This window comes from Chelmon rostratus, chromosome 4 (assembly GCF_017976325.1).
Source record: "Chelmon rostratus isolate fCheRos1 chromosome 4, fCheRos1.pri, whole genome shotgun sequence".
In the NCBI taxonomy this organism is placed as follows: domain Eukaryota; kingdom Metazoa; phylum Chordata; class Actinopteri; order Chaetodontiformes; family Chaetodontidae; genus Chelmon; species Chelmon rostratus.
In genome coordinates, this window is record NC_055661.1 from 4,728,694 (window position 1) to 4,754,645 (window position 25,952).

General features: G+C 43.5%; 1 protein-coding gene across 1 annotated transcript; it reads right to left on the reverse strand.

Moving 5' to 3' along the window:
* Positions 1–1,424: 1,424 nt before the first annotated feature.
* Positions 1,425–25,373, reverse strand: adcyap1r1b (adenylate cyclase activating polypeptide 1b (pituitary) receptor type I). The gene is made up of 14 exons (XM_041934580.1): positions 25,122–25,373; positions 13,592–13,720; positions 7,750–7,852; positions 6,142–6,255; positions 5,838–5,941; positions 5,653–5,750; positions 5,048–5,180; positions 4,750–4,903; positions 4,601–4,661; positions 4,444–4,513; positions 4,262–4,353; positions 2,652–2,781; positions 1,985–2,026; positions 1,425–1,670 (listed from the first exon to the last, which is right to left on the reverse strand). The coding sequence occupies exons 2-14, from the start codon at positions 13,646–13,648 to the stop codon at positions 1,482–1,484; spliced, it is 1,347 nt and encodes a 448-aa protein (XP_041790514.1). The 5' UTR covers positions 13,649–13,720; positions 25,122–25,373; the 3' UTR covers positions 1,425–1,481.
* Between the last annotated feature and the right edge of the window lie 579 nt (positions 25,374–25,952).

Here is a 25,952-nt window from a genome sequence, read left to right on the forward strand (position 1 = left end):
CACAGAAGTCTCTCTCAAAAAACCCCAAAACACGGACAGTAAATGCAGTTTCATGCAAGCAGGTGAACTCATGATGCTTCAGCCATGAGTTCATTTTCATTGACATTTTCTGTACTAACGGCTGTTTAAAACTTCAGTCGCACTGATCTCCGAAGGTGTCTTCACTCGCACCTCGAGCTTCCAGTGCTGGGATTTCAAATAGGTTTGTGTTTGTGGTCATAGCGGGTCAAACTCAGACAAGACCCTCTGAGTCATCATCCAACCCTGGGGTGGATTTTTCTGTTTTTGGCATTTCACATTAGAAAACATGTCCTTCTCGTAAACACTGCTTTTTCACCTGGTACATCCAGGTGAAATTTCTCTCTTCTCAACATTCCTCCATCTCCAACGCCCATCTTATTGTTTTACATCAGTCCCAGTTTACACGGGACATAAAGGATTGTGTCAGTGGGAAATAATACTGAGCTTTCACACAGAGCGCTGCAGTGGTTTAGAAACGATGTGGTTGGCTGTGCTTCTTCAGCACTCGGTGGGTTTAGTAAGTCCAGGTGTGACGCTACTCTAAATTAGCCAGCGAGGACCTTTAGGTCAGACTGATCTGATGGTGAAAAGTTGAGATATTTAACCTTTTTAAATTGCTATCAACATACTGAACAATACACTTTAAAGGTATTTACTGTACATCAGAGTGAGTCAAAGCAGCAGAGGCCAAGATGTCATGACTTTGAGTCCGGAGTTTGGGGCTCCACAAACAAAGGCTGATAAGGACTCAGCCTGACAGGTGGACTGCCCCTTTAAGGTATTTACATTAACCAGTTTGTGTGTATTAAATGAAACCATTTGAATGGCCCAGCAGCAGTGATGTCTGTATTTAAAGAGGAGTACACTGTGTAGCTGTGGTCTAAACTATGTTCTGAGGGTGAATGTTGAGGACACACCATCAAAACCTCCTCGGACAGACTGGAATGATCACTGTGAGAGGGCTCATGCTGTCCGTCGTGCTCTCTGGTCCCCCTGCGCCACACAGCAGCAAATACCGCAGCACCAGACAACTTGAAACACTAATACAATATGTACAGAGATAACCATGCTTCATGTGCATGTTACAGCCCAACAAGACGCTAGATATGGACTAGAATCCTAATCATGCCCTTTGAAGATGATAGGCTGCTCAGGAACAGCAGGATTCAGCTACACCTGAACCAGGTCAGAGGTCAGGACATGAGGGGTTTCATTATTTGGCACCTGACACTCAGGTTCGCTCGTGTTTTGGGGTGCGGCGGGTCAGACTAGAGGCTGTTCTGGGTCGCTGGAGTTGAGTTGGGTTTCCATCATGGTTTCTTCTGGGTACGGGTTGGGGTACGGGTTGAGGAACGGGTTGGCGAGGCTGGTCATGGGGACGAGGGTGGGCGAGGCGGGTTTGGCGGCGTCGGGTCCGGATCCGTCGTCGTTGCCGGACGTGGCGTCCCCGCCAGCGCCGCTCAGGTGGCCGGAGTCTCGGCCTGCAGGCTGGACATGCGGATCTGCGAGCTGCTCTTGCTGAGGATGGACAGCTGCGTGCCCCCGTTCACACCACTGCTCGCCAGCGAAGGATGCCGGTGCTTCAGGTCCACAGCAAAGTACCTGTTCACCGTCCAGCTGCGCCATTTCCTCTTGATCTCCGATTGCACCTTGAGGGATATACTTCACAAGGTCATTATTAATGGACCTCGCTGGAAGGAGACAAGCTCACTGTCCCTCAGTCTCTAGCTCTGTCTGTCTCACATTTTATACAAACAGTTTTTAATTGTTTTTTTTTTTAATAACCCCAAAAAGATTCCAGGTGTTTTTGACTGAAAACATAAACTGACTCATGAGCCTAAACTAGACCACATCTCAAACCCCATCTTTTCCTTATGGATGTGCTGTTGATAGTATTGTTGTCATGTATATATCATTAAATTACACATTCAGAAAACTGGTGTCATGGTGTGAGGAGGTTTACCTCTCCATTCAGGAAGCAGTAGAGGACCGCCACCACGAAGCCCTGAAGAGACACAGAGGATCAAAAACATTGACTTATCTACTGTAAAAAGGAAGACAGAAAGAAGACAATGTGTGTATGATTTTCATTTCTCTAACTTTCTTCATCTACAGTGTTGGAATTTTACTGGCCTTTTGCTTTCAATATTGGATAAATTAGCTAAAATCAATCAATCAATCGTCCTTTTTGTGACTTAAGTTTGACTTGAGTTCAAGTCTCCAGGTTCTTGATATTGAAATTGTATTTAACTACAAGCTGATGGTTAAAAGCCTTTTTCACTTTCTATTTCCAGAGCCTTTTTTTGTGTTATTTTTCGTTTTTAGGTCAAGCCTCAGATTCCAAGTCAAATCACAGATGTAAGTCCTTCAAATCTCTGACTGCTGAGCATTAAAGGGACATTAGAACATTTTCCTTTCAAGGCTTTTTAAAGGGTTTTAATTTGACTTGAAAGCTGTTTTGCTTTCAACTTTCAAGTCTTCTCTCACAGCCGTTTTCTGTGACATACAGTACGTACAACTGGAGTCTAAATCTCAAGTTTATTGTGACTGTTCATATTCAAGTTCATTTTCCACCGCACGCTGATAGATTGTCCTTCTCTAAATCTGATCCGCAACGGAGGAGCAGTCACCTGGAAGGATCCGAGGCCCAGTTCAAACACCAGGCGCTCTCTCTTGCTCACATTCTCAGGGGAGAAGGCAAACACAGTGTAATGGATCCCAAACAGAGGGATCAGTAGCAGAGTGGAGCGGGCCAACCTCCTGCAAAAGCACACACACACAGACACACACACATTATGATGTGAGGACTGGACTACAGTGGCTGCGGTGGAATAGTCTTTTTTGCTGAGGAATGTTTCTAACTGAGTGAAATGAGCCAGAGGTGGCAGCCATGAAAAAAAGCTGTTCACCTTCTCTAAATGCTAAGGAAAGGTGCCTCAGTGCTTCCTTTTGTACCTTATTTAGCATGAGGTCACACTGGACCATCCTTTCCAAAGGAAAGGAGACAATGCTGTCCCACAATTCTTCTGAGGTCAAAGATAAGTGTTTCGAAAAAGACACGGGACATAATTGAAATCTGTATGCATCATGACTCGTCCCATCCTTCTCTCTGTGCTGCAGTCATATTTGTGTACATTTTCAGGGCTACCACAGAACATTACATCCCTTGTCCTCAGCTGTAAAATCGGTCCATAGAAACACTATTTCACTGACTGTAAAACAAGACCATTGCATTGCACACTTAATTATTCTATATATTTCCCTTTAGGGTATAAGGAATGTTCCTGGTTCTCATTGATTAAAGAATTTCTACTCTGTGATATGACTCTCTGACCTCACAGTACACAGTCACTGTAATCTAATTACCATTTTTATTTGGAGTAATTACATTACAGGCCTGATGAAACTTAAATTACAGCATTACAAATAAAATCTCAAGAGAATTATTTTGCAGCACATTTCAAACTCACTGGCCTTTAAGCAAGCACATTCCCATATTCTCCTCCGAAACCGGTTCTCTTCACTCAACAAACTTGTTGTAAAACATTTATTTCCACCGGATAAATCTCACCTGCTCATGAGATTCATAACACTTCACTGTCAGCAGAATCTACACCTCTAAAATTGCCATATGCTAAATGTTATCCCACCTCCCAGATTCAGCAGCTTCAACAGAGTCGTTAGAGTACCTGAAAACGTCATCAGAGCAGTGCTGTACTGGGACAGAAATACAGAGGCAATGATGTCATGTGATATACTACAGCCTGCAGTGGGTGATGTATCGTGTTGGATGTAACAGAGGATGATACAGATGTTCCCAAGCAAACGCTTCATGTTGCAGTGCTAAAATATGCCAATCAAAATAATACAATCCAAAGAGAGAGTGAGGAAACTGGCAGCCTGGAGGTTTCAGAGAGTAATCATCAACTTGTAATGGATTACTTTGTCAGAGTGATCTCTCACCTGTGACTATAACATGCCAAACATGTCTGGTATGACATCTTACATAGTTTGAATGCAGGCCTTTTAAAGAATGTACACAAGCAGCAGAGAACTAAAAGCAAGTCAAAACACAGATTCAGTGAGTACTGGTATGTAGCATGTGCAACAGGACAGAGGTCTCACAGGATCTGGTCTCAGACAAGAGTCATCTTAAAATAATGTGTGTAATTGCCGCTGATGAATTGTTTTAATGTCAGACAGAAAATATAAAATGAAAAGAGTGTGTAAAATGACTTACAGGTAAATACTGGATTCATTTCCTCCGATATCTGGGGACTGTAGCTTCTGCACAAGGATGATGATGATGCCAATGAAGAGCACAAAGTTGACCTGTAGAGAAAATGTTTTGTAGGAAATCTATCGTTGGTTTGGAAAGGATTGTTTTCATGGCGCCATTACTCAAACTGAGTGATAACGTACCATAATTGAAGCCAGCACCGGCCCCTTGATCACCCACCAGATGGCAGCACTGTCATTCATGTCCCAACACCTGAACAGGCAGGATGATAAAACAACACGTTCAGTGCTGGTCAGACGAGCTTCAGCATGACGCTGAGCTCTGTTGTCCATAACCTACCCTATATCATCAAAGTGTAGCCTTAGCACCGCCCAGATGGTCACACACACCGTGGGGGTTCCTGTCGTAAAACATCATACACACATGAATAACGATGCACCCACTGTTGGGATTAACCATTTGATCACATGTGAAATGTGATGTCTCACCCCAACCAATGATGATGTACCAGTAGAAATATCTCTTTTCAGGAAAAAAGGTCTCCACCAGTAAAGTGAAGAGGTATAGACCCTCGATGAAGAGCCAGAAGTAGTTAGAAAGGACACAGTAATGGAAGAATATCATCACTGCTCGACACTCCAGCTTAAAGGAAAAGACGACGAGGGAAAATGTGAGAGGAGACGCAGAACAAGGAAATCTAAATGAAACTAGTACAATCTGTACAATCCATCCGCTGCCCGGGAACATGAGCAGAGAGAACACTGTGGGCATGCTTGTGTTACTCACAGTGTGTATAAAGCAGTGCTCGCTGTCCTCTTTGGCGTACAGCACGCCGTCTTTGATGAAGACCGAAATAGCTCTTAAGATGAACGACACAAACAGGTTCATGTGGATGAAGTTCCTGGTACAGTGCAGCTTCCTGTGCAGAGAAACGCATGTGAGCATACTGAGCATCAATTCAAAACAGCACCGCATACAGAGGAACAACATCCTGACGTGTCTGCACTGCCACTGAAAAACACCTCTACTGCTTTTTATTGCTATTCATGCTCATGACAGCATTCATGCTTAATTAATACCTAATGTTAACACATTGCAGGGCAGTCACACAGCAGCAGCATGTCATAGCAGTAGAAACCGTTATAGCAGTGACAGGACTGATAATTGTAATTGTAGTAAAAGCAGTAGTGATAATAATACTGTAGTAGTTATTAATTCATCTTGAAAGGGGTGTCCTCATCATCAGAATCTTAAATTATAACCATATTACACTGCAATAAAGACACTTGACATCTTTAAGGAAGAAAAACACATCCACCACTTCTTCCCTCTAAGTTCTCCTGTCCACCCCACCCAGCTGCAGTACCATCCACGACCACCGGACGTCTCACCTGAACCTGCACAGGATGACCATGGCCATGGTGAGGGAGACCAACGAGGTGCTGTAGCCCACAGTGTACAGAGCCTTCACTGACACATAGTACATGTTCTGCAACGGAAACACAAGCTCAACAAAAACTGAACGCACAACGAAGTGAAACGTCTGCCACAGCTGCAGACACGGTGATGTACTAACCGAGTGGCTGCTGTTTCCCTCCTCATACAGGCAGGCGTCGACGTAATGAGGGAAGGTCTCTGACCAGCCGAACTCAGTGCAGTTACGACTGACCCTCCCCACCTCTGTGGACACAGGATATGTTACACACACACACCTAATCATACATCTGAATGAGTGATTCTTCATTTTAGGCACAGTAAATCACACAGTCCTCTCCACACTGCAACAAGGCAAGTGGACAGGGAGCCTAAAAATGTCCTAGAAAATCAACATAATTAGCTGCTGACTGTGTTTCTTTGCGAGAAGTCCTTCGAAAACTGACCGTAGTCTTCTTCATCTATGAACTGAGAGAAGAGTTCAGGACAGTTGACTTCGACCACCTCACCGATCCTGGCAGACCGCCAACACGTCAGGTTGTCCCACATCCACGGACAGCCTGGGGACACAGCAGGTAGACAAACACTTTGCAGGGCTGGACTAACATTCAGATCCTTCACTCAGGTAAACGTACTAAAACCGCTCTTTGAAAATAATCTATGTGGAAAGATTGAGGAGCTCACCTAATCTGACACAATGTTAGCAAGTGAGCAGAGAAGTTGAGAAGCTGACAGCAATGGATGAATGGTTGAAGTAGATCGAAGCAGTGGATATCCTGTTTAAATAGACAACTATACGCAATGTATGAATGATTGAACTAGCTAATAGTCGTGGATAAACAGCTGAAATAATTAAATAGTAGTGATGGATAATTGGTTGAAACTTCCAGCTTCTGCCGCTCCAGGTTGAAGTGGTATGAATGCAGACTGAGATATCTATTGTAGCATCAACTTTTTCTATCATAAATAGTTCAGTAAACTTTGGTTTAAAATCAAAGAACACTTTTGGATCATGATGACAGAGCACTTGAGTTCATGTGACAGGACCCTGAGGGGGCGTTTAACAAAAAAGGCTGGGAAGCATTGCCGTAGGCAGCTCGTCCTCACCAGAGAAACAACCATATAGTCAGGTGAGGTCAAAAGAGAGCAATAAAGTCTATGTGCAAACACTGGACGTTCACCCAGGAGGCCGCTCTGTATGTCCCATGTAAAACTGAAAGTCGGTTACGTCATATACTGTTCAGCTGTTTAAGACATGCATGTAAAATGTAAAAGTGTCTGTATTGTGCGCTGTGTGGTGAGTACTTTGAATCAGTAGGGGTCACTGCAGCAATACTTTCTCTCCATCCAAAAGTTAATATGTGGTTTTCCTTTAAACAACACAAGAGAAAGAAGGAATATGGCACCCTGTATCCTACTGTTTTAAGCTTTTACACATGTTTTTTGTGTCACTTTTGTTGTCTTCTGATGATGTGCACAAGCAGAAAGCGGCATCTTAAGCGGTAGAGGAGTTATTGTACTCCTTGTAGCTCTGTTATTTGAGGGCCACACTAAACCTAAAGAGACTTCTGAACAAGACTAAGAAGGGCAAGTGGCACAAATTGGCCTCTCTAAGTCTGATCTTCCCTTCATCCATCATATAATCAGCAAGCAGAGACGCCTGTCACTCGCTGCCTCGCTGATCAGCTTTAATTTTAAGGACCACCATCATGAAATGCTGCCAGTTAAAGCTTCAGCCCCTCCCTCTTGGCCGTGCTTTTTGTTTTTCAGGCAAAACAAATCAAGCACAGACACACGAGCATACTGTGAAGTCTTTCTAATGATCTCTCTTTGCAGACAAGCAGGTCAGAGTCAAGTACAGTTTGTAGAATTATCTCCCACTCATTAGGATGGAAGCCCTGAAGATGTTCTTGTTATTAAACTCTGTATTTATTCTTTTTTTTTTTTCGTTTTAATTAGCCTGTGTTGAAAACTATAACAACATCAACAAAATAGCGGTGAACATGAGGGGAAGGGATTAAAAGCTACACAAACACACACTTGGGAAAACCTACCGAACTCTGGATCGTTCCCAGGATCGTCCGAGGCTATCATTTCCATGCATTTCTCCTGCTCCCTCTGGATCACGCAGTTCGAGGGGACCTGCTGGCTCGAAACCTGGAAAACAACATGAACGCACACAGAGACACACACGCACGCACGCCACAGAGAGAGGAAGAGGCAGTCAAGTGGCTGAAGATTACATCAGAGCATGGAGGAAGGACCCAAAGGTAAAACAGAAGAGGCTGCTTCATTAGCTTCACCACGCGGTTCACACCGCAGTTTGCGAAAGGTCTTAGCTCTGGGAGCTGTTTAAACATTCGACCAATTAAACAAACCATTTCAGAGCCGCTGGCGCTCTCCCCATGCTGGCTGACCCGGAGGAAGGGCATTACTCTGATGGAAACAAGGCAGGGATGGCTATGAGACCTGCACTTTTCAAGAACCGACACAGAGACGACTTGTACACACAACCGAGTCCAAGAGTTACGACTGCAGACATGGGGGTCACGTCCAGAGACGCCTCCTTCGTGTCCCCCTCTGACAGCTGCACAATGCTGGGCTGACATCGGGACTGAGGGAGTTGTGTGGGGGGGGCGGTGATGGAGGTGCATGACGATCTTGTGTCTCTTTGTTGGCGTCAGTCCGTGAGACGCTGCGTCACAGCTTTACGAGGTGGAGCGGAGGAGCAGTTGAGCTTTATTTGCTGGCGTCAGCAGCACTCGCTGGGGATTCATGCACTGAAGATTCACCACGGTAATAAAGACGCAGTGGTTTTGGGGCATTGTGCGAAACAAGTTTCGACACACGAGTCTGTTGGGTGATTTATGTGCTGTGCTCTCCAGCAAAAGCACCATTTCTGCAGAGGTCCACTTGAATTGAATACACTGGCAGTAAAAGCACAGAAGGCTGACTTGATGACATTCGCTGGACCACTGTTAGATGACTGTGGACGTTATTGCATCTTAAACCATTTGTAAGACATTGTAGACTTTGTGTAGTCACACGGTTGGGTTTGGCAGAAAAGATGTTGTTTTTTCCCTCCATGATGGATGAGATTAACCACTCGCATCACACTTTAGCTTTGAAGCTGCACTCATCCGTATTTTTATATCAGTGAATTAAATGGCCACTGCATGTGTAACATAAGAGGAGAATTATCAGTCTCTGCCGTCCCCCACTCTGAGGCCTTTAGAGTCTTCCAGCTCATTAGTTTGGTTGTCCAGCCCTCAACTTTACTGTTTTTGTTCAGCTGCAGCAACAGCTGTTCTTCAGATAAAGCTCACTGCACACAACTCGTCCAGCATCCATCTCTGCATTTGGTGGAGACCTAAACGGAGCTAAAAGGAGAGGAATATTGGACGAACATCTGCTGCATGTGTGTGAAGACAATTGCGCTCAACACTTAGCAGTAACAACTTTAAAAGGTGATAATTTGTCAGTGTTTACACATTGTTCTGCTGCTCCCAATTGGCCAAAAAAATAAAAAAACAACCAGAAACTAGTGCTGATAAACCATGAATCATGTGGACTAATTGCATAAGTCTAAACTTTGAATTTTCTTCTTTGTGTCCAGCGAACTTCATTGTTTTTGTTTCTGTATCATGGAGCAGAAGCTTGGAGGTTTTGCAGTCTATTCATTTGCAGCTGAAATTTGCCTCTGTTGAGTCCACTGCAGTGATGGCAGCTTGTTTACTTCTACTTACTCCCCTGGATCAGTCTGTGAGCATTGTTCACCTGCAAACTACAGTGCTTTGCACCACCAGCACACACAACAATCCCTATGCCACAGAGTACTTGTGGTTGTTATTATAGCTAGAAGCAAACTGTCATTAAATGCTACTGATGACACAATATTTGCAGTAGCAAATTACACTTTCACTTCAAGTATGGCCAAACATTTACCAACACCATCGAAAGCATGATTGAGGTACATTTAAGGTTAGGAAAGTAAAAGCACTTAGTTAAAAGGGCTCGCACGCTCAGTCCACCTGATTAGACCTCTGCTCATCTTGCTCAGGTTGTGTGGAGCTGTCCCTTCAGTATAATGGTAAGTTAATATGTTGTAATTTTAGCCATATAGAGCTTTTCTTAGCATTTTCTTAGCAATGACTTAGCATTTCCTGCTTTCTGTTACCGCTCGCTCGTTTGTCTCAATGGCTTCTAGACACCAGCAGTGTCCTTGAACACTAAGCATATCATGTACACGATTTCCCATGTCTTAACCACAAGCCCTCGGGTTCCTGAAAGCAGCATCGCATCAGGTCACCAACTCGTGCCTCACCAGGCGCAACAAATCTGACAGAGATGTCAATCAATCGGGCACAGGCAGTACACGGCCACACAGAATGGAGAAATCAGGTAGAATAAGTGGAGACATCTGTAGAGGTGCTGAGGCTGGTTAACTGTTAAAAACCTCACATCATATAATTGGGTTGGTGTCCTGCTGATCAATTTTCAGCTTCTGTGTTTTAAGATTTAACACCACCTACAAAGTTCAGTGCACTGATTAGAATGTAGCTGCAACATTTGCAGTTCGAGCTGTGATTTCAACCACATCCACCCCTCAGACCCCACACCCTCACTTTTCACTGCTCCATATCAGAGTCTCTGCCAAACACGGATGGTTACTTCAGATTAAGTGTATATGAACTTAATTCTTGGCCACAGGGTTGTTAAAATGATTGGTGATTGGGTCTTGGGAGGTTTAAAGAAAGGTTTCTGTGCCTCTGTGTTTATTTCTCTGCCGGTTAACCTCCTGTGACTAATTATATCATATCTGTCTGCCCTAAATCGCTTCACTATATCTAATTAGGTCAAACTGTGTTGGCCCAGCATGATCAGCTTCACAGTACATGTACATGACTGACTGTGAGTGTGTGTCTATCGGTATTTGAAACTAATCCAGCCACAGTATATCATGCTTAGTGTTCACTGATATATTACAATTTTTCATATTATATTATGAGAGCAGACTTAACAAAATGATGCTCCATGAACATGTAGGTTCATAGGGTGCCAGTACCAATGAGCACTTGTCCCCTGGGTTATACAGTTTTAATATTAGACACACTATATTGACTGTGTTACAACTGTGTGTTCATATTTCCCTGTCTAATCTTTTTGGCTTTTTTTCCCTGCAACTCTTTCACCGGATTCTCAAGATCTTTGAGCAGCTGGGTGTCTCTGTCCATTTTCCAGAGTTCTCCTGCATGATCTGCTGCTGCCTGCAGGGGGAATTTCCTCTTTTTCTCCCACTCAGCCGATCAATGTCAAGCTGATCCTCAGCCTTCTGCACAGCAGCCGTGGTCTTCTGCTTTTCGTACTGAGCAATTTGCAAATACTGTGTGGTCTTCAGGGCATTTTCAGGCGTCCTCAAGCATGCCAACTTTGATTCAGCACCTTCTGGTTCTCACTTCTCTCAGAGATAAAAACTTCTTCCAGATGGTCTGCTTAGAGCAAGCCTCAGACTCTGCAGTAACGCTCTCGGAAAGCTTCATCTGCACGTCCATAGCGCTCGTGTCCAGCTTGCTACAGAGCTGTTCCTTCATTTTGACCAGCTGCTGGTCACTGCTCACTGCTCCTCAGTTTGGAGACCTCAAGCTCCAGATTCAGCTCCTGAGCGTTAGCCTTCAGGTGAGTGGGTGTGTGGAGTCTGAGCCTCCTCCTCCTCCTCCTCCTCCCTCTCCATCTAGTCTTTCACACAGCTCCACTCACTGACTTCCATCTGCAGTGTTGTAGCAGCTCCTCCATCCTGATCTCCAGCTGGGATCTGCCTGCTGTTTTACAGTGAGCCAGGTGTCTCCTGATGCCAGCAAAGGTCATGCTTGGCCCTGTGCTCCAAAAACTTTAAATAGGCTTTTTCCATTGCATCAAAGTCAAAGGTGCCATGAGACGTGTTTACGTGTCATATTCAACCAGACCACCACCTTTTACTGACCTTTAACCAATGTATTTAATTAGCCTAAACCTAACCAGAGAGAGGATCCAGAATGCAGCCCCTTGTCTGCAGTGTCACCCTCCAGAGCCTTGTGCATCAGTCATCCGCAACCAGCACCTCCATGCAACCTTTGTGTGGTATAACAACGTGACACTTCCTGGCCAGGGAAAAACATTTCCAGTGAAGGTAATCCAAGCAGCAGTTCTGTTTCCTCCAAAATGTATTTAGCAAAATAATCTAATATTGTATGATTGTGATTATCAGAGGAACAGGACAGGAATAGACCCACACACGCGACACACTTCACACATCAACAAATATGCCTATTTTTAAATTAAGGTTGGACGTATTCTCTGGCCTGTGCTGTTATCATTTGCTGAACAACAAACTTGAACACCGGGAGAAACAAATCCACAAGGTTTTAATCAGTTATGGCAGTTTCAGTTAATTTCATCTCCATTAAAATCCTGATGTTCTGTCTAAAACTAACCAAAACTGAACCATCCTGCGCTGTGTTTTCATGTGATTTTTCTGTACGTTAGTGTTTTAAGACTTGGCAGCGATCAGCCTGAACATCTGTACTTAACATCTGAAAACACACCCAGCTGGACTCTCCAGCAATGTCAGCATCACTAGAGAGATCAACACGTAACTCAGCCAGCGGGTCAGTCGTTTTCATTCTCACACCGTCCATCTGTTCAGCTCTGTTTCTGTCTCTGTCACTCTTAACATACCGACTGTTATGGTCTGGTTTTCCTGTGCTCATGTCTTGTGCCTCTCTCTCTCTCACACACTCTCTCTCTCTCCACCTGTCACAGGCAGAGCACAGAGAGGCGGGGCGATCTCCTCGGCAGCAGGCCCCCCTAAACGCACCTGCTTGACTTCCTCTATTCAGCCTGGCTACTTAAGGCACCTCCAGATACACTCCTGTGCCGGATGATTCCTCTTGTTACCACATGCGTGCTTGCTGACGACTTGATCTCCTGCCTCCTGTGACTCCGGTTATTCTCGTGCTTCCCAGATCGTGTTTTGAGCTATTTGTTAAAGTCAGAGATATTCCTCCTGTGCTTATCTTTTTCATTTCCCCAGGCTATTTGTCTGGTCAGGTGATTTTGTGTTGATTTGTTACTTTTTCCCGTTGTGGCTAATTCTTTGATTTGTTTTTTCTAAGCTGCAGTGTTTTTCCCCGCAAGGTGTTTTTTTGTTATTCCTATGGTTTAATAAATAACCTTCTCCGAACTCTCTGCTGTTGGGTCCGGACTCTCCTTAACACCAACCATAACACCAACAACAAGAGGAGTCCAATATACTGTATACTGTGTACAAATACTAAAGTTTATTTCCAACCTCCCTCTTTAATACCTCTTGTTATCATCCACCATCTTTAAACCTCATCTTACAGTTTCTCAGACAACATTTAGGCTCAGGGGTGATCACTCACATTTAACAACAGTCATAAAAGACCACTTTCTTACTTTGCTGACAAAGAGAGAGGAGAGGAGAGGAGAGGAGAGGAGAGGAGAGGAGAGGAGAGGAGGAGTCTGGTAATGAGGACCTCCTCCTTCCACATAGATTTAACAGACAGGAATAATGTTGAATGAACGATGAATAAATGATGAGAATGCATCTTTATCCATCTTTCCTGCCACACATGGATCAATGAATTATTGATGCAGACACTCCATATGGTTACTTTAACTATGTGAATGACTGTACGAGTGCATAAAAATCAGGGCTCAACCCCTGTTTGCTGAATTTATTCATGCTCAGCTCCACCTGTTGCTCAGCCTGTTTGCACGTGGATCGTTTTAGCTGCAGGTACACAGGCCTGCTTACTCATACATAGAGAAACTGAAGGTAGATTAGACACTTTATCCTCAAAAGGTACAAAACGAAAAAAAAAAAAATCAGCTTACCGAGGGTGAGAGGAGGAGGAGGGCGAGGATCAGCGGGCTGATGTTAGCAGCAGACATTTTGTGTTTCTGAGTCAGGAGCTCTTCCAGCCGGACAGATGGACACAACAGGACGCCAGCTTACCTTGGGATCTGAAACACACAGGAATTTGGGATATTAAGGCAGAATGTATCTCAGCAGGACATATTCTTATACTACAGAGCATATTTTTCAGTCTCTAGAAGTATCTGCATTCATCTGTGTAGAGCAGATCCCGACTGGAAAGCACTGAAATGTTTCGAAGATCTCAAACATTTGGATCTGGGTCTGCCTCAAAGTAAATATGTGATACATGGAACCACTTTTGCTCTTTAACCTATTTATTTACGTGCAATCGTTCATGGTAAGGTCGTGAAAATGTTCAGACATTACAGTCAAAAGACATCATGTCAAAACTACTGGACCGAGTTGCTTGTGTCTCCACGATCTGCTCCAAAGCCATGAACACATGCATGTCTACAGCGTCCTCACAGCAGGGGACAACAGCGTAGAGCCACACCGTTCTGTCCCCCCTCATACGCTGCTCTTGTGCTAAACTGATGGCCACATGGATGCACTGGTGATGAGAGAGGAAGCTCTGTTCTTAAAAGTCTGTTTTCAATTCTCCACTAATCTTTGCAGTTTGGGGTTTAGTCTCACTCCAACACTTCTATTCAGAGACATGAGCCTCATGTCACGGTTATCTGATGACTTTCAGATGTATTAGAGGTGTTGTGTGTCACTGAGTTACTAGAACTCACAGTGTTCTCGATAGATGTGGACATATTTGGCACCGTTCGGTCAGGAATAGTAGGAGCAGAAGCAGGCACAGTGAACGGACGGATGACGAGTTGCAGGCGGCGGGCTCTACAGTAGTTTTTGTGAACCAGCAAACCTCCAACAAGCCATTAAGGTGACCAGCTCCTTTTACCGCGCCACACTTTGTTCAGGAAGAACACCAACACCAAAAACGAATCACTGAGGGTCAATCGGCCGTTTGACCCAGCTACAGAGAAAAGTGTTTAGCTTTTCTCTGTAGCTGAAACAATTAGTTGATTAATTATTTATTATTATTTACTTGAAAGACAGAAAATTATGACCTCCCTGATAATCAAATGAGTCCTTTTTTTTTTCCAACAAAAACATCAAACATTCTTCCATCCCAGCTTGTCAGATGTGAAAATGTCCTGCTCTTCTTTGTCTAATGTGACAGTAAACTGAATATCTTTGCATTTCGAACTGGCTTATTTTAAGAGTGTGATTAGAAAAATGTAGGATTTTTTCTCACCACTATTTTCTGATATTTTGTCAACCAACGATTGATCACATGATCACAAAAACAACTGGCAGATTAATAAATGATGAATGTAGTTGTTAGTTGCAGCCATGCTATGTCTTCTCACCCTTTGACCGGCATGCTGAAGACTTCGAGGAGGACATGTGCTGCTTTGACTTTAAACTGCTTATATGAATGCCTTAATGTTAATGCCTTTTACTTCATTTTCACCCACAACAACTGTGGGCAGCTATTACAAAGACATTGCCAGCCTATCAAAGGCCTGTCCCTTCAATCGTATGTGACTTGTACGGTAAGTTGTGTGTCTGCAATGAGCCCATGTTCATGTATCTGCGTGTGCTCATGGATGCAGCCTGACTCTGCAGGCCTGGAGGGTTCGCACAAGTAAAGCCAAGTAGCAGGGCTGAGCGCTCGGGCCCCGTCCCACAGGGAGAGCTTGGTAGCTTGGCATTCCTACTCCACCAAAACCCTGCCAGCAACAGGCCCCTCCTCCTCCTGTTGTCAGGAGCAACAGCTGAGAGAGCTGCTGAGTTTGGATCTGAACTGAACCACGTGGACCTGGAACCTCCTTCTGCTCCTTCTCCTGCTCTACTGTAAATAGAATCCTTGAGATTTCATAACGTACTTCAGTTTTTAACAGGCAGTAAACAATGAGCCTCACGTAAATTTCTGTATTTTGGTAGAAAAAAGTGGAAACATTTCTTGATGCAAACCAAGCTCATCTAATTTAATTCCTGTATACTGCATATTAATGCATCATAGTCCCACACAAAGAGGACCTTCATTCATTTTTTGCGAAAATAAGTCAACGAAGAAGACACACAAAGCAGAAAAATAACAAAACAAGACAGAACATGAATGGGAGACCGCAGCTTTGCCAAGGCCACCATAATAGCTGCTGCTGCTCTCAGAAAAGCTTTCATGGTGAGTGCTTGAGCACAAACTGCCATTAATTCATTTCTGAGGAAAAAAAACACAAGCATGTTACAAACCACCAAAACACTGATGGTATCTCACCCTGCCAAAGTGGGAGTCATCTCACTCTGAGAGTGTTTGGAGAAAGAGAGGAGAAGGAAAACAACGAGGAAGATAAACTACGTTGTGCTGTGAAAAGTACTTGCCCTCTTCATGATTTCTTCTATTTTTGCACATTTATCACACAATACTGTTTCCGATCTCCAAACAAAATTGAATATAAGATAAAGTCAACCTGAGTAAACACGAAATGCAGTTTTTAAACTATCACCATCATCACTTGAAGAAAAAAGTTATCAAACATTAAGTGGGCCTGTTTGAAAAATTAATTGCCCTCTTAGTTACTTATTCCCCTAATGAACCACAGTGAATTCAATCTGGGTTCAATCAGACTAAACACAAACATGCTTGACTACTGCCACTGTAATCTAAATATAATTTAAGTAGAACCTTTCAAAAAACCTTTCTATGTGGGTAAATGAAAACTATTCTGCAAAGAAGAGTGGGCCAACACTCCTCCACAGCACCATGAAATACTCCTTCAGCTGAATGTTTGAACCACACTGTGCATAGTGCAAAGTTTCTCCGCTCATTGAAAATCCAATGTCAAGGGGGCGGGCCTACATGCATGATTTGCGACATCACAAATAGCTTGGAGGCCAATCCTGGTCCAGTATTCGACTCACACACGTGTGATGTGGGAACTTGAGGCCTCCAGTGTAAGACTGAGAACTGACTTTTCAGCGAGGTAGGGTAACACTGGAAATGACAAATAATTGCAATTGGATTTTAAGTTAGGGAAAAGGAGCAGATGTCAGTCAAACTTGCAGATTTATAGATCAGAGTTGAAAGATGAATTCTGACTTCAGTCAGGATTCACACTGAACCAGGAAACTCAGTCCTTGTGTAAAAATAATTTCTACAATATTCTACATTAATATCAGAAAAAAAAATAGGATTGATGTTTGACACAGTGCCCTGTGTGTCAGCCATGCTGGTTTCAGTCTCAGTGAATGGGAGATGGAGAGTCTATTTACAGAGATAGCGTGACCACACTTGAATAAGGCAGCCTGGAACTGCCGACACCTCCCACACTCGACTCCACCAGATGCAGCTTACTGCTGCTTCCACTGTTGTTGCTTTATAGGCTGACATTGATAAAGAGTAATGCAGGAGATGCATCTGATTGGTGTGTTATTTAAAGGAATAATATACAAATTCAGTTTGGTATTTATATCAAATACAGCGTTGGATGGATGGTTAAATGGTAAATGGACTGCATTTATATAAGACTTTTCTAATCTACCAATCACTCATAGTGCTTTAAAACCCATGCCACTTTCACACACACACACACACACACACACACACACACACACACACACACACACACTAAGGCACAGCATCAGGAGCAATATCTTGGCCAAGGCCGCTTTGACATGCAGACTGGAGGAGCCGGGGGTCAAGCGTCTGATTAGTGGACAACCCGCTCTGCCTCCTGAGCCACAGACATGCTGAGGATTGGTTTCCATGTTTTCCCCTGGATTTAATTTCCAACAAAACTGAATCTTAATTACCAACTGGACAAGTGCCCCGAGGCCCCAGACTCCCAGAGCCCCATGGGCCCAAAAGTCTCAGGTTTACTGCGTATCGGTTGGTTTTGGTAAGGAGCACAACTTCAGGAGACCCACAATGTCAACAAAGGACTAACTTTACTAGCAAACATTCATGTCTTGTAGAGCAGCCATGTGTTGAAATCTATTTTTAGACTTATATTATTTTTATTTAGGCTGTGCTTTACAGTGAATCAGGCCTGAGGAGAAGAGCCTAAAAAATCTTGAAATAACATAAAGTGAAATCAAGTTCAATTGTCAGATTAAAAACAAAAAAAATCACTATAAAAATACAAACACTTGTTCAGGTTCTGCAAAAGTCTGTAACAGTATAACTGATCTCCCAATGGATCCAAAACTGTGATCCGCTCCCTTTAAAATGTCTTCCTGAAACGTACAACATTTTGAGGTTTTCTTGGTACAAAGGCAATCAGACACAACTCTCATTGAGGCTATACGCTCAGTCCCACCCACAGGGGTGGTGGTTACAACCCACCACACACGGCGCTCCCTCCAAGACTTAAGATAAGATCAACAGTACAGGTTGAAACCAGAAGTCATCTATGATAGTACACATGAGGCTCTACATGGATACACATCAAGTGTTTATAGTTACATGGAAATTGAATGAAAAACTTCAGGAAGTGTGTGTGAGAGCATGTGTGTGTGCGTGTGTGTGTGTGTGTCAGCCCAGCAGCTGCTCAGGACTCTCCTCCCTGAGCTGTAATCAGTGGATTAATGAGTCTCAGCGGCTTTCATGTTCAACACCGTCAGCCTGAGTGTGTGTAATGTTTGATGCGCCGTCTACGGAGCACACACACAGTAATTAAAGAAACACACATGCACACACACTTTCCAAACTAAACATATACGCATTTTAGACACTGGTCTTTACTTTTGGTTTGTTATAGCACTAGTAAATACTGAAATTTGCAGCCAAGGGGGGGAAGACAAAGGAAGCAGCAAATGAAAAAGTAAAAAAGCAGAGGCTGAAAGAGGCTGAAAGAGGCAGAATCAGCGGCTTCCTTAAGAAAGTGTGTGCGTGTTTTTGGTAGGAGAAGCGAGTCCTCTCGGGAGAAGAGGAACTTTTTTCTCTCAGGGATGAGTGGGAAAAGAGGAGCAAGCCTCTCTTAATGATCCCTCACCTATAATGCTGTCACTCAGACCAGAGCAGCGCTTTGAAAACTCTGTGATGAGACACATCATTAGGGGGACGAAGACAGAAGAGTGTGGCGGGAGAGAGCAGAGAAAGAGGGAGGACAGACGGACAGAGTGAGCCACTTTGATGTGTGTCTTCATGTTTGCGTTTGGTGGGAACACTGGGAGCAGTTTTTTCCCTCAGGATTGCTCCTGGTGAGGCTTTGACAGCTGTTGTGGCCTGGAGAGTAAAAGCATGCACCGGCTTATCCCCCTCCACTCACAGACAGACCCTCAACCCTAACTCTTCTTCTATTCTAGCTCTCATCCACTGAACACTGACTGCTTCTTTCTTCAGAAAACACAAGAAATTCTTCTCCGTGCTGCTTCGAGAATCATCATCTAATGTGTTAATCCAGCACTGGACTGTCTAAATCCCAGAGAATATCACAGCCAGTCACTCAAGTCCCAGGCTCTATATTTAGCCCAAGGAATTAGGGGAGGAATTAATATACACAGACATGACTTAGTCTTCATTATTTTGGGGAGAGAGAGGGAGGTGCACTTATCACAGAGAGAGAGAGAGAGTCGGAGGAAGAGAGATGAAAACTGTCCTGGTTTCTCGCTCCCTTTATGTCCCGTTTTTCCCACAATTCACTGGGGGAGGGGGGGGGGCGTTGGGGTTGCGTAGTAACAAAAAACAAAAAGGAATAGTTTAAAAAAAACACCACACAGCATCCTCAGAGACTCACATACCAGGAGGAGTGAAACAGCCAGATCCTGCCTGGTTCCCTCCAGAACAAGCCAGGAATTAAGCAACTATTAATACTAAGAATTTTCAATATGATCAGAAAAACATTCATATCGTGGGGTTGCAATATGCTGACTTGTTGATGCAATGACATCATACTGCAACAACAAGCATTGCTACTGGCTTCACATGGAGCAGCTGGTTTAAAAAAAGGGGGGTGATTTCAGTAGTGTGGAGCTGGTTTGGTTCCAACAGATCAGATGTACAACAAACCACAGCAATACGTGAGAAATGTTAGAAGACTGTAACACCAAAAGAGGAAAATACAACAAAAATCACCACCTCAAGCAGAAGCACCTGGCTGAGTGCGAGGAGAGCCAAAAAATCCAGCGAGGAGAGCTCAGCAGCTCCTGCGACTTCTAAACCAAGCAGACGAGCTACACGGGCTCAGCGTAGCATGACCAAATCTTTGCCGAGCTGAACTCTGTATTTTATCACAATCAGGAATATCGTTAACCAAGGAATACCCTGAAATATCATAATGTTATTCGAGGGCCATGTGTCCATCCCTAGAGAGCATTATCCAGGCAGCCAGTTCATGTCGCATCAAGATGTGACTGATACCACACATTAGTATTTAAAGATAATTTCTGGGAAACAGGGTTGTAAATAACAATATGGTGCTTATTATGAATCGAAGTCTGCAGAGTTCAGAACAAAACCATTTTACCACTTACAACGCTCATTAAAAACAGTTGGGACACAGTTGTGTAAGCCATAACTAAAACACAATGTAATCATTTGTTAATATTTATTTTTAATTATTTGAAATAAACTCAACTGAAAACAGTAAAAGGACAATATATTTAATGTTTCACCTCATCAGCTTCATTGATTTTTGTAAATATCTGCTTATTCTGAATTTGATGCAGCAACACGTTTCAAACGAGTCAGGACGGGAGCAACAAAAGACTGGGAAAGATGTGGAACGCTCCAAAAACACCTGTTTGGATCATTCCACAGGTAAACAGGTTGATTGGTAACAGGTGATAGTATCATGATTGGGTATGAAAGGAGCATCCTGAAAAGGCTCAGTCGTTCACAGGCGAGAGTGGAGAGAGGTTCACCACTATGTGGACACGTGATTGGATAAAGGATGTTACTACATGGGCTCAGGAACACTTTGTGAAACTGTTGTCAGTAAACACAAGTTTGTTTGCATTCTGTTTTATTTGCGTTTGTGTAATCAGCTCCATTACACTGCTGTGGAATCAGGGTTGCACTACAGAACAGGACCGGATGGACTGTTAAGTAACTCTGGTCTGGAAAAGATGCACCTGTCCTGATATTGCGATGAACAAAACTTTACATAAATCTTAACTGGCAACCATTTGTCAAGATGTTATCCACGTCAACATATAGGCAGGCATGTGGTGGCTAATATTTCTATATCTCTGTGTCAGCTTTTTAGTGACAAAAGACGCCCCAGTCTCAGTCCTCTGACTGCTCTGGTCAGAGGACTGAGAAATGACTAGCTTCAGTGCCCGTAAGCTACATTCTACTGTCTCAGGATTTGATAATAAATAATTACATTTGATGAACCCAAGTTTCTTCACTTTAAATTAAAAACATTCCAATGACTGTGATGAAAAGCATGGTGGGTGAAAATCTTCTGTCACGATTAGGGTTGTAACAATTTACCGAATCTTGTGATGTCATGATAGAAATATTTCTCGATGCCGCAGTGGGACTGTGACGTTACATGGTTATTTACTACCTCTCCTTGTTGAAAATTGTATTGTTTTTGTTTGCATAGTCCCATCATCGTTAGCGTGCAAGTCAAGCACTGCTACAAATAAAGCCATGATCGATGTTTTTGCTGTTTTTGAGTCGGGAGCTCCACATGAAGAATAACAACACTCATCACAGTGTTGCTGTCGTTACGGACGATGCACAAAATACGGATTTAGCGGCGAGAGAGGCCGGACTGTTCCTGCACATGAAGCGTTTTACACACACTTTAAACCTCGCTTCTCCAGCCGGTTTGAACGTAGGTCGCTCCAGCCACCTGCTTGGTCGAGTCAGGCATGTAGCAGCACCGCAGGTCAACTACCAATCAGAGGCTGTTAAACCTGCCAGTACATAAACTGATCATGTGGTCACCTGATGCAACAGCTCTTTGAATTACCTTATAAAAGAACTGCTGCTGACTGCTGCACTGTTTTTGTTTTGAAATTGTAAATGGTTCAATCATTCACTGCCAAAGACAATTCTATCACCTATCAAGTAGGTCATGGCTGCTGCTGTTATTTCATTTAATGAAAGAAGAAAAGCAGAAGCACTTAAAGTTAAAAACAAAGCTTATGAGAATAGCTTATAAGAATAGAAATTATTTATAAAGAGCATTTTTAAGTCATTTTTCTTTCTTCCTTTTTTAAAACATTGCAATAAATATCGTATCGTGTCCTACGTATCGAGGTATTATCGTATCGTATTTTATGTCACGGTAACGGTATACATCACAGTTTTGTAGCTGTTATGTACATTCAGTTAAGACATGGTTTGAAGTAACCCTGCCATACCAAACTTCATCACATTTGATTATTTATTTATTATTATTCATTATTTTATTAAATCACGCTGCTCGCCTCCAATACATAACAGTGACTCGCAAGTCACTTTCTCATATGAGCTCCAGACGATGTCCACAGAATCAGGTCTGGATATTGTATAGAGCCTTCTTTCACACGTGTAGCACATTTGCTAATGTCAGATGCACTCTTACTTACCATTTAATTTAGGTGTATGAACTGCTGTGTAGCATGAGAATGACAGTGTGTAAATACGGCTTCAGGGATAGCTCCCGTGGTGGAAACAGTATTGCCAAATCTCTGCTGATAAACACATTTCTACCGTTGCACAGTGTATATCATCATACTGCCACACCCTATTTTCAGGTAATACCTAAGTAACAAGTAATGTGCCTGTTTAATTTTCAGTAATTGTAATTGCATTATTTAATTAGAATTTTTATTTAGTTGCATTTCTAGTTACCTCCAAAAGTAGTGGAATTACAGTAATGGATACTTTGTAGTGTGTTACTCTCAGCAAGTTACACACAGCAGTCATAGGGCGCTGTTTGTCTAAAATTGGTGCAAACCAAACTTGCAAATGCACATGGTGAGTATTGGCAGTAGTGCTATCCTGGCACAGTGAGGTGCGAGTGAAAGAGAGAATGAGAATGTTTTCTTAGAGGGAGGAATACTGAATCTGAGCTCTTTAATAATAACCTTTTTCATTGCATACATCTTTACCTATACAAGCAGGGAAACCACAGGTGTATTTATTAACATTAAGCATTGCTGTGTTCCATTTAAGTATCCCAGTAAGCCATGCCAGCATTCACGATACCAGTGCCATGGAGCTGGGAAACATGAATGGAATGCAGCCATCATTAATGTTATAGAGTCACACTGGGCTTTTCCTGCTGTGACAGAACTGAGCACATAGATTAAATGAACTGCAGGAGAGACTCTGTTGATGCTTCGATGGAAAAAACAAAGTTCACCTCCATTTCCGAATTTATATTAAAGGAAACACTGAAATTCCATGCATAACCACGGGCATGTCTGTGCAATGAGACAGTAACTAGCGAGTTGTTTCTTAAGCAAAAAAGGAGGGTGTGCTGTTTAGATTAGTATGTCTACTACTGCAAGAGAAAAATCTTTTAACTCTCAAAAGAAAATAGTTTGGACCAGAATTGGGTTTTTTGATAGTCTGACTGCTCATGTTTCTTGCCGTGCTGGACCTCTTTGCAGCGACGTTTTAACATTTCTGCTATGAGGTGCTTTTTGTCCGCTGTGACAATCTGAGGAAACAACAGGGGTGAATTAACCTCTGGGTTTATCTTTTCCAAACAGACTTTAATCTTAAATTCTAGAGATTTCCAACATTTCCAAAAATGCTAAATATGTGGCAGAATTCTGTGGAAACACATCTTATCATGGTTCAACCATGAAAGCATGGTGTCCTGAGTTTTCCTCTCGGTGTAAGCATCATATATGCCGAGACAGAATATGCAATCAGTGAAGTCTTTCATATAAACTAAAACAAGAAATTTAAAGACCCATAAAGGAAATGATGTAAGGGGTGAAATCAAGCACAACGTGGAGCCTTTTGCATCAGCATCCATCGAAGGATCTCCTTGATGTGACTAAATGACACTCGGCTCATGCGTGATACTGGGTGTGCTACAAGGTTGCCGTGCTGAGACTGGGCCTGATGCCTAATGTCCTCTCCTCCCTCACTTTCTCCTTCCTCTGCTGCTCGGGCCAGCCAACACAACAAGGCTAATTGGGCCATTTAAATGTCAGCATCACAGAGATCTGAGAGACAGAAAAGCTCTTCCCCGATACTTGTGTCCTTACGCTGCAAATGTTTCGCCCAGTGTCCGAGCAGCAGCATCTTCATGACGAACTGTGGATTCCTTTTTTCTCCAACAAGTCAAGCAAATCTAAACAGGATTCTGCGGTTCGCGTGATTGCGTTGAACCAGATGTGAACTGTAAATTTCCCTGCATAAACATGCTCTGATATTCAAACAGCTCACACAGATGTTCAGCAGGGGTATTTATCCTCCCACAAAAAGTCAACGCAGGAGCTGTTCTCGTTGCTGTTGTTTTTGCGAAACCAGACTTGTCGCAGCTGTTTGGCCTCGAATTAGGATTCAGGGCGGATGTGCCACTCATTCATCACTCTCTCTGAATGAGGCTGCAGCTGAGCATTCAGAAATATAAACAAATAGCTCAACATGAGCCTTGTTTTTATCAGTCGGTCTGCAGCAAACACACCGGAGGGACATGCAGGAATAGACACACACACACCTCCACACACCTTTTCTGGCCAGACATGAACATTTCTAAATGTGAAGTAGCGAGCCACCTCTATCAGACACAGAGGACTGAAAGGCTTTTCATCGCTGTTTTAACCCTCCAAAACCGCCCAAACACACACTGAGAGAAGAAAAGTAGGCAATTGTGATTCAGTGACAGTAGATTCATTACAAGGTCACAGCTTTTACGCAAAGGGCTGGATTTCACAGATCTTCAGGAATACAAGTGGCCAAACACTACATCCTTGATGCAAAAACAAAGAGTAATATCAGCGTTATTGTTGGCTGATTGAATTCCAGCAAAAAACAATATGTTACAGGCCTGATGTATGTGGATCCACTGCTGTTATAATGCATGCATGACTGTATGAAATCGTATAGACATAGAAAGAAACTCATATCTCCATCACAGCAATGTAACATTGATTATAACATCATTTTTAAGATTCAGATATGAAGTCCACTTCATTATAATTCACTAACCGCCTAAACAGACTTTAAAAAGGCTGAGTCTCCTCATGCTTATGGACGAATATAGACTAGTAAGTATGTGGGAGAGCATATTGTGGGTATCGATGAGCTTTTTTTTCCCCATGCAGTGCTTTCCTGCCATCTCATATTCGCGCTTGATGTTGTCCGTTTGCAGGAATTGCGCAAACCGCGGGCTGTGAGGAGGCGCTGAGGGGAGTGAGCCTCCTCACTGAGCCCAGCCGACACATGCCGCAAGATCCCGGCGTGCTCATTTCCCACTCCCCTCCCGAACACCCTTCAACGCCAACGCTCGTGCAAAAGACGTGATGATTCATTTGACACAACGCCACTCTAATTCACCCGTTTCCGTCAGATCTTACCATGGCATCGACATTCTCCAAATGGATCCTCCGGGCTGATGAAAGGCTGCGCGCTCCGCAGGGGACAAGTCAACCCCCGCGGGACCGCGGAGGGGCAGGACTCCCCTGTGGCTCCGGGCAACACAACTTCTCTTTGACCACAATGTTGCGGACTTTGTCTTCCCGGGACAATAATGCGACAAGTTTGTTTTTGACAAATTAATTCCTCGCCGCGCGCGATAAAGGTTGAATTAACACTGAGGATTCTGCTGCCCTGCGGATGGCTGCTCGCTTCGCCCTCCACACAAGAATGCGCCGCGCATTTCAACTAACCGTCTCTCTGCCTCCATCCCTCTCTCTCTCTCTCTCTCTCTCTCTCTCTCTCTCTCTCTCCCCCCTCCCTCAACACAAAAACACACACACATGCGCGCGAGGAAGCACAAATCCAATTTAGCATGATAGATGTGAGACATGAACAGGTTACGTTGAATAAATAATCCAGTCACACCAGATTCACACCAGTGTGTGTGATCCCGAGGTCACTGTAACGGGTCACCGGATTCGAACAGAGATCAGGACCACGGACAGCGGCCATCATCATTTTATTCTCCCAGAAGCAAAGTATGAACGTGTGGTGATCACGTGACCTTGTGCGCTTGTGAAAAACGTCTTAAATCAATTCTGTCACAGGTCCTCACAGGCAAATCTGGAGGGAGCCTAAATATTACCTGAAAAAATTCAACCTAATTAACATGAAGCTTTAGAAAAATGAATCACATAAAATACAGACCAGTGGCTTCCAGAATAACAATGCCTCCATCCCACAGCAGCAGGGATCACTGATTAAAGTGG